We start from the raw sequence: 11,503 nt of genomic DNA on the forward strand, positions 1-11,503 counted from the left end.
GTGAATTAACAATTAATAAAGTAAATGATGAAATCAGAATAGTCATCTTTAAGTTTAAGTAACCTTTGCAGATCAGGAAAAATAGAACTAAAAGCAACTTAAATTTCATTACTTCAAGTTAATCTTAGATACATATTCTTTTTAAAACTTCAAATCGGAGTGATAAATATAGATATGACTTTTAAATACTTCAAATTTCTTCATTTGAGATCGAATTTTAAAATCAAAAACTAATTCGACTTATCCCAAGGAATTTTTGCAAAAAGTTTCTTTATTTTAACCTGAAAACTCTCCCAAATTCTGAAGTAAAAAAGAACTTATAGGAGAACGTTTTCAGATCCTTAAAAACTTGAAGTTATTTGAACTTAGAAGGATAACCAATAAAATTAAGATCAATCATAGAAATTTGAAAGTCAAAAGTTTGGAAAAGATTAGATAACTCCAAATAAAAACGTCAAGACTTCACTATGAAATCTTAAATTCTTCAATATAATGATCATTCATGAAAACTCAAAAATGCAGTGCATGAAAAATATCCATCAATATCCAAAGTAATAATGCTGATGGTAATCGAAGAGTTTCTTTTAATTTTTTTTTTTTACAAAATATTTATATGTAGTTTATTTGGTTATGCATGGTGTTGGGTTTGTTGGTGTGTGTGTATGTGTATTATTATTATAAAAAACTTTACATTTCGCTTTCACATAACTAAACTAACTAACTAATCGTTTAATATGAACTAATTAAACAGGTGTTTCTGTTTAGGCGTCATCGTCCAGTTCTTCATCATCCCATTCCCAATCATTGAAATCGTCCTGGAAATGTCATTATTAGATAAATTCTTAATATAATTAACACATTTTCTACTTACATATTCATCGAGACTTCCATTCTCCTCGGGCAATGAGCGTGGTGAACAAGATACATAAGCCACTCCCGTGTTATAGGCCGAGCACTCGCATCTCTGTGTGCTGCTGGGCGTGGCACTTTGTGCCACACGTTTGGCAAATATAGTGGCAAATCGTTTGATCGGATATTTACGTTCTGGTGCCAATTTTCGGGCACTAAACACTGAGCCGCCAGTCTCCAGGGCCAAGGGGGTGCATATGCCCAGATTACTCTTAGGTATATGCACCTGTTTGCGGGTCTCAGCATCTCCCTCGGGGAAACGCTTCGAGTAGACCAAATCGCGATCCAAGCCAAAGAAGTGACGCAACTTACGTGTACGTTCAAAATCGAATTCCGTGTCAGCTAGAATATGCAAATTGACTCCCTCCTCTTGCATATACTGCAAAATGGAAGTATAATCATAGCGCATATCCTTTGCCGCACAGCTACTACAGGATAACAGAATGAATGTCTTGGATACACCTGGACGGAAGTTCAATTGGGCAGCTGCATGAATGGCCTGAGTGATATCACTACTACCATTATTTCCCGTGCTAATGTGATCAAAGTAATTGACCAATAGCTCTGGCTTGCTCGTAAACACATTGCGTTCATAGATAATGGTACGCTGTTTCTCATATGGTGAAGCGCCTCCAAAGGCCAAATCGGAATTGAAGTGATTATCGGTGACATAATATGCCCCACTAGTCGATAGATTGCGTTTGGGATAAAAGATTTCCAAGGCAAAGCTTTGGGATTCATTGCCAAACTAAAGAATAAACAAAGAGTTAAAACTTTATGATTATTATTATTCCTCATTCGACTTACCTTACTAAAGTTGCCCAACTCCAAATTGTAGCCAATCCAAGCCGTTTCCGATAACTCCAGTTTGGTATGCTGTCTAACCACCTCTGTGCTGACATCTTCGTATTTTGTGGTCAAGACAACAGCTCGATTTGGATGAATGGCCACCACCTTTAATTCCTGTTCCTTGATTGTGGCTCGGGTATGCAGTTCACCGGTCAAATTGAAATTCTTTGTATTACGCAACTCATAGACCTCGATGTGCTTAATGTCTCTCAGACCACTTGGATCACGAATATCTCTTGTATTCACATAGTGTATACCCAATGGTTTCATATCATTCTGTAGGGTAATGTCTGTGGTGTCCTTATAGATGGGATGTTTTTGCTGTTCCACTCGTTTATATTTGCCATCGAGAATTTGTTGCTCATTGTAAACCACTTTCACATTACCAGAATCCTGATTTTGACGCTTTTGAAGTCCATAGACAATGTCAGCACGATGACGTGTGGTTAGAGGAACTTCAATTTCAACATTGCCATTCAAATTGTGATTTACATTATTCTTGTCGCTATCATAGGTGCTCTGTAATTTGAAATAGGCGCTATCCTTGGGCCAATGGCAACGACAATAACGATAACTGCGACCACTGAAAATCGGGAGAAGATTGTTTCATTAGCATTAACTTAAATTTTACAAAGTCATTTTGTTATCTAACCTTTTTGTGGTGAATTCGAAGTCTGTCTTGAACCAAGTGACATTGAGGAAGGGCGTGATACTGTTGAAAACTCCATTCATATTAGTTAATGAGCTGAAGGAAACATCCAAATCTGAAATACGACGACTGGCTGGATAGGCCAGAGCACAAACCAAATTGTGATAGTCAGCATTGGCCATGTCGTAGTGTCCAGTGAGAGCGAAAGTGTGCTCATCCTTGAATTGTGGTGTAATCAATTTAGCATGGAACTCCCTACGGACACCCTGTTTGCGCTGCAATTGGAAATCTCCTTCGACAATCGATAGATTCTGGGTCAGTCCCCATTCCACATGAGCCAAACCCTGCAGATCATTTGTGGCATTGCGATATGAGAGACGAGTCAGAAGCTTACGCTTAGCCTGCAAAGCCTCATAGCTACCCTCGACAAAGAGATTGGGATCCTTAAATTGGTTACTGATAATATTACCCCTATATAGAGCAGATAACTGATGATGATCGCCCACTGGCAGGGGTAACTGGGTGAGGACCCCGAAAGCAAAGTCATCCTGTGATTTAAATTGCAAACTGCCATTCACATCTAGATTCCACTTGGAGTCCACACTCAAACGTCCACCAATTTGCAGTTGCAAGCAGTTTGTCTCGCTAACACTATAGCCACCCGATATCTGGCACATCATGCCATCCTCAATGGCACTAAAGGAGAAACGAATTTTCTTTGCTCCTGCTTCATTGATATTCAATTCAATGACACCATCGCGTCCACCAGTTTTTGGCTGCACACGCAACGTGACATCAATGGGCAAAGTATCGGCCATTCGCACAGCTCCTGTTATGCCATAGGTGGCCATATTTCGATAGAGATTACCCACAACATCATATCGCTGAGCATCCCTGCTGTTACGGGTGAGAGTGCCATGCATAGAAATATTCCGATAGTTCTTCATTGGAGTCCATATTTCTACATTGAAGACATCCTGCTTCTTGCTAGCCCTAGTGCCATAAGCGATACTCTGACCATTGCGACTAAGGAAATTAAGATCAAAGTTGAGTTGAGGACTCTGACCCTTGGTCACCAAAATGGAGGTGGAGGCCAACTGAAGTGGCAACATTGTAGTATGAACTTTGCCATTAGCATTAATTAAATGCGCTGGATTTGTATGCCAATCAGTTTCGATTTGTAACTATAGAAAATAATTTGATTTTTAGACCAAAAGAAATTCAACTAGTTACCAACTAACTTGCCTTATTTATGGTGCCATTATCGGTGACCTCAAAACGTATATCTATAAGATTGTCGACAGCTGAGAAATCCTTTTTAAAGTATACCTGACAGGCATAGTGCGGTATGACATCCGTTTCCAAAAGAATACCCACTGAGGTCTCCAAAAAGTTGTCTTCATTCTATCAAAGAGAAGAGAAAGTAACATTTACTTGAAGTAAAAATAAAATCAAATGTTTTGCTTACCTCCACAGCAGCAGCCAAGGATAGATGGGTATGGGAAGTGATTGAAGTAATATTTCCTTATAGGCCACATCATCCAATTCTAATCTGCCATTGATATCGATTTCACGTAATAGCTCATAGGGTGTAATCAATTTCAGCTGCACATTATGGGCCTTTGGCTTGACATTATCTACCACTTTGGTATAGTTCAACTGGAAACCCATTTCCTGCAGTTTGTCCAAGCCATCATGAACCTCAAATTCAATACGCTGATAGAACGAGTTGAATTGCAAGTCAACATGATACTCAAATATGGATTTCAGATCCTTAGCCACATTAAAGGGAGTGCTCACACTCACTACATTGAGTACATTGATATAGTCAGGATAATGTAAACGATCCTTGAATTCGATGCGACCCTGTGGTAATTGAATATGTCCCACAGTTTGATATAAATCAACAATCTCTTCGATTTCACCTTCTCCGACTATAGTGACCCAGACCAGAGTATCCAATTCGAAGTCAACATGGTATGCGAAATAATTCTCATTTGCCTCAATGTCATCAATGTCTTCAGCAATTGATGGACTGAAATCATCATCGTAGAACGTTTCCAATTTCAATTTACTTTTACCCAATTGATTAATCAGCTTTGACATGGGATATCCATTGATCTTGGCCCCCAATTTATATTGCGAAAGTTTGCCATGCAACTGGAAGATAAAGTTATCCCTATGCAGGAGTTGAACAATAAAGCCATTCTCCTCGAAACCAGCCAGCGGGGTAAACACCAAATAGGAATACTCGAAATCAGTTATATTATGCATTCGCCAGACTCCAGTGAAGCCGAGAGTTGAATTATTCCACAAGCCTCGCATATCCACACGTTCCGAATTGAATTTAGCAAACAGAGCCGCCTGATGGAAATTCTCTATGGGCGTGGCCACACTCAATTTGACATCGAAATCAAGTAGATTCTTAATATCGGCCAATGCTTCAGCCCCCAGAGCTGCAGTTGGCGCTCGAACCTCTGCCACAGCATGACGTTTCTTTTCGTTGAGGCCAAAACGGACATTTATCGTACGGAATTTCTCTAGCGGTGTGGTTATATTAATGGTCAGCATGTTATCCGTGAATTTCTTAACATAGCCATCCATGGTGAGGGTGAACTGCCTTATATCGAATCCAAGTTGGGCAGCTCCGCTCACTTGACGCTGATCGTTGAGCATGAATTCGGCTGCTAGGCCACCCTTACGATACCCCTCAAAGGGACTTATCAAATGCATTGTACCAGAAACATTCTTATAGCGTTGATTACGCAAAAACTGCCACTTGGATAAGATATTGTAGGTATTGATTGTCTCATTTTGTCCACTATATCTCAGATATAGATCGGTGTCTATTTTGCTATTATCTTGCCAATCCTTGGCCTTTATGTTAATGGTGGGTATATCCTTGATGGTGCTATTGATGCCAAACCGTATATCAAAGCTCACTAATTGATAGCGTATATCATAATCGCTTTTGTAGCCCAATTCTAAAGTCTGATCATCAGCCCAGAAGAGAGTGGAGTTGATCAGGATTAAGTTATCCATATTGTAGACACCAGCGCGCAAACTATTTGTCTGCCAACCCTCGAAGGGAGTACTTAGCTTTGCATGTATCCAATTGTGCAAAAGTTCACCTGGCATTATGCCCGCATCATAGCTAAATTCAATCACCTCCGTAATGCTCCACGAAGCGTGTGCCTTGCCATATTTTGGTCCGCCCGTGTAGGTATTGAAACCGCAGTTGATAGTACGTTCCGGATAGGTAAGCATCACATTGCCATCATAGTGCTTAGTGCCTGGATTATTGTATTCAATTAGAAGACCCAAACGTTGGGTAGGATCGCGATTGGCATCCCATTTCAATTCCAATGACAATTCTTTGCGTTTCTCTATATTCAGCAGGCCCAGCTTGATATGGACATCTCGTATTCTGTTTTAAAATAAACACTAAGTACATTTTAGCAAAGTTTCCACTAAAATTTAACTTACTTGTCGACATGCAATTCCAATTGCAAAAGTTTTGGTTGCTCTGACAACACTTTAGCATTGATCCAATAGTCTCGCTCTTTAACCTTGAAACGCACTTCAGCATTGGAGTTACGATTGTAAGCATTTGCGGCATATTGTATGGTCACACCATATGGATCTTTTCCATATTTGGCTTGCAGATCATTGAAGATCAATAGCTGCTTGCGTCCATAGACTATGTTTAGGGAAGTAGTCTCAAACGAAGAACTCTCTACTATCATTTTCAAATGATGCAAAGCCTGAACCCTGGAACTGCGATCCTTGTAGTTGCCCTTAATGGCTATGAAGTGCCCCGTGAACCAAGAACCATTTATGTAGATCTAAAAGAAGAAATAAAACCAACTTTAGACTATTTGCACCCATTTACAAATTCCGCTAAGAACTTACTATATAATCTTTTACTGCCTTCTCATTGACTTTTATGCTAGCCGTACACGAATTAAAGTCAGGCACTGTTACATTCATATAGGCATCAATGGCAAACAATTGTCGGCGGGGCAAGTGAACCGAAAAGAGTCCAGTAACTTCTTTTTCTGGAGCATATTTTAGACCCACTATCACATTATGCTCGGTGCCGTTTTTATTTCGCTCTTCATGTTTCACCGATATTCGATAATCGATTTTAGATCTGGGTAATTTAAGTTCCAGACTTGCTCTTGTCTTGGACGCTTCAGCCATATTTTCGGATTGGGAACGAGCAAAGATCAAACGTATCAAACTGGTATAATTGGGATTTGTATAGTCCGGTGCATTGTTGTAGGTGATCATGCCTTCGGTGTGACCCTGCAGGCTCAACCATGTGGCATTTGAAGCAAAATTGAGCTTGGGATATGCTGAGGTACGTAATTTCATATTGCCACGATATTCGGTTTTCGATCTGTCATCATTATTGACCAGACGTCCAGCAAAGTTAATGGTTTCGATCTTATTGGCTTGGAACTAGAAAGTGAATAAATTGGTATTAGACTATATTACAGTTTAATTCCTCTTTGACTTACCCTATAGTTAATAGTCATATTTGTCGAAGTCGTTACTTCACTCTGCACCACATTGCCACTGACCATTGCCTGAAGTTTCCTGGTCTCAAAAGATAGCTCAACATCATGTTGTTTGATGCCATTTTTCTCATTGATCTTTATGGAACCCACTAGACCAGTTATGTTTATACCATTAACGGCCAATAGCATGCGTGGCTTGTAGATCCAAGCAGTGAAATCCTGATAGCGTCTTAATTCCATACCTAAGTCGAAGGAGCGATTGCCGTTTGTATCCAGATAGACATCCAGGCGTCTATAGTCGGGATTGCCATCGTAACTGCAACCAGCAGAGGCTCTACTAGCTCCGTTAACAAAGGCCACCGAAGCATTGAAGGCATTTGGCACACTCGTTACGTTGGCCAACAAAACACGTGGCACTTTCGATCCTGGCGTTGTGAATACCAAGGAGAATTGATTATCCGTCTCCAATTGATCCCATTTGTATTCAAAGGCATATTTCTTGGCCGTCAAATCGGATTTCTTCAATATCAAGCTAAAGTTCAGGGGACCCGAAAGCAAAAGTGAGGGATAAATTGTTGTAGCGTTGCTCAGATCGGGCACACTATAATGGGAACACATTTGCAGGCCAATGGCTCGATCCAGAACTGGCCAAGTACAGGTGGAGTTGGAGCTACGTTTCTCAATGCCAGGTTGTGGTAGTTCCTCATCGCGTCTTATAACAAGCAACTCGGAGCGGGCACTGAAAATTTCATTCTTATCCTGGGGCAAATTGAATGAGAAGGATACTAAATTTCTGCCGCGCACCTTCAACTTGGCCTCTATTTCGGAATTGGAGTATAAATTGCTCTTGACCTTAATGCCAGACAGTCCCCAAAACATATCCGTTTGCATTGTTGTAATCACATCTATTGATACGGATGGCTTAAATCTGCCCTGTACATCGAAATGCCAATCCGTTACAGGATCCACTTGCTCTAGATTTCCAGAGATACGTAAGTCCACTGATGAGGCACCAAAAGCATGTATGGCCAAAGGTAAGCCCACTGCCAGGGGTACACTATAAGCTGCATCTAGGAACACTCTTGACTTGGTATACGTGAATTCCCTGCCAGACAAAACCTTCTGAGCCTGATGGAAGGGATTGAATTCCTGGGCCAAAGCCATCACCTCAAGCATAGATTCAACACTATAGAAACGCAAGTCATTGCCAAAGACACGTAGACCAAACTGAGCTTTTGGATTGTTGTAGTCATATTTTAGCTTGTAACCCAACTTGTCCACATTATTTTCAATGCTCTGTTGCCTTCCACTGGCACTCGAAGAGGCATCGCGTTTTGAACGTTTCCCACTGCTGAAACTCTCCTCGAAATTGTAGTCAGCATCATCATCAATGTCCTCCTCAACACCAGCTGCAGTTGAGCCCTGTTGGGCTTTTCTCTTCAAACGTAAATTATCCAAATTCAAAAGATTTTCCAAAGTGTCGTCTTCCTCTGCACTTTCATTGCCCAACCAGCGATTCAGGAAAGAGAGTTTCTTTCTCAGAATTTCTCCATTAAAGGGACCCTTTGGTCCAAAGGCTTGAGATACCAACTCTTCGAATCCTTCGGCTCGTGCGCTAAACTCAAAGAAATTAACAGATTGACCAAAAAGATCTGCTGTGAAATTAACACTGGCAATTCGGGGCAGATAAGAATCAGTGCCAAATATCAGATTAGCATCCGTGGTAGTACCTAGAAAACATAAAATATATTAATTTATAAAGTCACAAAACACAGTTGATTGAACTTACCAAAATTATATTCATCAAAGAACAGACTGTGCTCATAATTTCTTGAAAATTTACGTATATCCAATTTGAATTTCTCGGATAACTCATCATTCAAAAGTAAACCTTGTGCTTCAATGCGCACTGGGGAATTGGATCGCGCCAAATTGGTTAAATGGGACCAGACGTATGAGCCAACTTGATTGATTTTCTCATGCTCCAATATGGATTTAATGGTGGCCATTGATATGTAGTCGGGGCATCGCATAGTCTGTAGATAACTGTATATACGTAACTCCGCATTGAGGGTATAATCGCCATAGCTATCCAAAAAGTAGTTGCGATATTTAAGACAATCGACTCGACGGAAAGCTAAAACAGCCTGCAGACGTATTTCCACAGGTGTCTTCTCGTTATCCTTGATAATTCTTTGCAAATGCTGTGCAAATTTCTCAGAGATGGCACCAATATTACCCAAACCTTTTAACAATACAATCAATCGTTCACGCTGCTTACGCTCACCGCGATATTTTTGATAGACACTTAGAAACTCGGTCTCCAGTAAATTAACAATTTGCTGAACTTTCAAATTCTCTTCACAATTTTCATGATGTTTGCAATAGCTATGCACCACAGCTGTGGCTCCCAATGTGTACTCGGGATCTAGTTTATTTTTGGCATACTCCAATATGGTGTAGAAGGTCTCGAGAGTCTCGTCATCAGGTCGTGTGATAAAGGACAATGAGGTCATCCAACTGTATGCCATTTCCTTGTTCAACTTTTCGGTTACAATTTCATCGCGCATCACTTGATACGAAGCTGTACTGCCAATGTATGGCAGGGATTCAAGGACGTGATTTCTATGAAGAAATGAAAAATCGATTTAATAAGCAAGAGTTTTCACTACATCGTCATATTAGTCTACTCACCTGCCCTGGTCGCAGGTACTAGCCGAACGCTGCAGTAATGTGGAGAGCGTTTTGTAATTCAAACTTTTCGAGGTTTGCAAGAAATTTGTAAAGACATCAATGAACTCTCTTTGAATATTGGGAAAGCCCGATGCACACATCTGCACTAGAAGTTCACGTGCGGACTTTATCTCATCATGAGTGGGCTTAACGGGTGGCGTGTGGTCAAATATAAGTGTGGCACGACGGTCTATCATCTCCGTATCTGTAGGGTGGAGATGAGGGGAAGCAAATTAGATGAACTGAGACCCCGTATTTCATTTTCGACCAAAATTTGATTACTCACTCGTTTCAAGGAATTCACTTATGCTGTACGATTCCTCACCCTTCAGCTCTAATTTGCTCTGACTGGTGGTCAAGGCTCCAGAACTGGCATTTGAGAATGGCAACAGCAAATGGGTTTCCAGGCAGCTGATCTCCTTGTAGACACTATTGTCAACAGTTAGCTACAAAAATTGATTGCTTGTTTAGCCAAATTGGTCTCTATCTTAATGAAATTTATGACTTACATTACAATAGCTCTGTGAATTCAAAATGGGCCAAATGGTCTTGTCATCCCTAAAGGTATATGGAGTAGTCTGCAGCACTGATTGAGTGGCATACCGATGTCGGCAGGTGCCAATATCCTTTGTCTTCTTGATAGTCACAAAAACACTGTCGGTTGCATCTAAAGCATATTGTACCTGACATTCACCGGATACATCCGTTTCCGTTGTATTAAAGTCCACATCGAAGCGCAACATTGTGTTTTGAAACGCCGATAAGATTCCTTTTTTAATATTCAATACCCAGGCTGTCTCCTCCTTCAGTGGACAGACTTCACTTATCAATCCATCGTGATAGGCAAATCGCAGGAGATTCTGTCTCAAATCATTGGCCAATTCCGTACTCTTTGGATGAAGATTCTCGTATTCCTCGGTGACTGGGGTATCTTGATCACCGAAACTACTTTCAGCACTATTCAAAGTGTCATAATAATCAACCACCTCCTTGGGCTTCTCATCAAACCCGTCAGAGTTGGCATTCACGGCTGTGAAGGCTTCTGATTTATCAAAGAGCTTCACATCGTTGATCCGCAAATATCCTTCACATGGCTTGGGGAAAAATATATCCAAATTTGCTTTTAAAAACAAATCGGAACTATTATCACCAGAACCCGCAAATTCTGTCCGTACTGAGACAGTGTAATCATATTTATAAAGAACTTCGTCATAATTGAATTTCGAAGTTTTCGGTTCACATTGAGGACGACCACAAATGCGTGGATCTTTAAGGGGATCTATAAGAGAGTGATAAAATATGTAAAGGACTCGAACAACTTCCATTAATTATACTACTTACTTTCCCTTGCTGCTTGACCAAGACCAAAAAGTAGTACCAAAACTATCCATTGAGTTGCCAATGAGGTAAACGACCCCATTATGGCCAAGGGCCTTCGTTTAGCTAGTTTTCTCTGTTCAAAGTTGAAAATAATATACAAAACCTGAAAAATTCAGTAAATGATTATAAATTTGTTAAATTTTATTAAAAGCGAAATGAAGAAAATATTTTTTTTTTATTAATTTTATTTTTTTTTTTTTTTTTTTTTTATTATATATTTGTTTCATAGCAATGTTAAACTTTTGAGTATTGTTCGAAAACAGAATTTGATAGAATTATAAAAGGTATTTCGATCAAGTTTTTTAGCTTTTGTTTGAACTGAGTTGATCCATTTAGAAATACATAAATTCGTCTTTTTATTAACTAATAAATAATAAAAAACTATTGCAAGATTATCTATGGGGTTTCATATTTTTAATATTAGTTGTAAAAAGATTTGTTTTCAAAATGAATGTCACGA

General features: G+C 39.8%; 1 protein-coding gene across 1 annotated transcript; it reads right to left on the reverse strand.

The window, feature by feature from the left end:
* Positions 1 to 567: 567 nt before the first annotated feature.
* LOC137572086 (uncharacterized) lies at positions 568 to 11,083 on the reverse strand. The gene is given in 15 exon segments (XM_068283870.1): positions 568 to 815; positions 872 to 1,657; positions 1,717 to 2,341; positions 2,411 to 3,591; positions 3,653 to 3,811; positions 3,876 to 3,934; positions 3,937 to 5,834; positions 5,894 to 6,252; positions 6,320 to 6,871; positions 6,931 to 8,660; positions 8,720 to 9,555; positions 9,625 to 9,868; positions 9,950 to 10,109; positions 10,173 to 10,942; positions 11,005 to 11,083. Coding segments are annotated over 15 exon segments (9,492 nt in total). The 3' UTR covers positions 568 to 761.
* Between the last annotated feature and the right edge of the window lie 420 nt (positions 11,084 to 11,503).

The sequence above is a fragment of the Drosophila tropicalis genome, unplaced genomic scaffold (genome assembly GCF_018151085.1).
Source record: "Drosophila tropicalis isolate 14030-0801.00 unplaced genomic scaffold, ASM1815108v1 contig_1036, whole genome shotgun sequence".
Lineage (NCBI taxonomy): Eukaryota > Metazoa > Arthropoda > Insecta > Diptera > Drosophilidae > Drosophila > Drosophila tropicalis.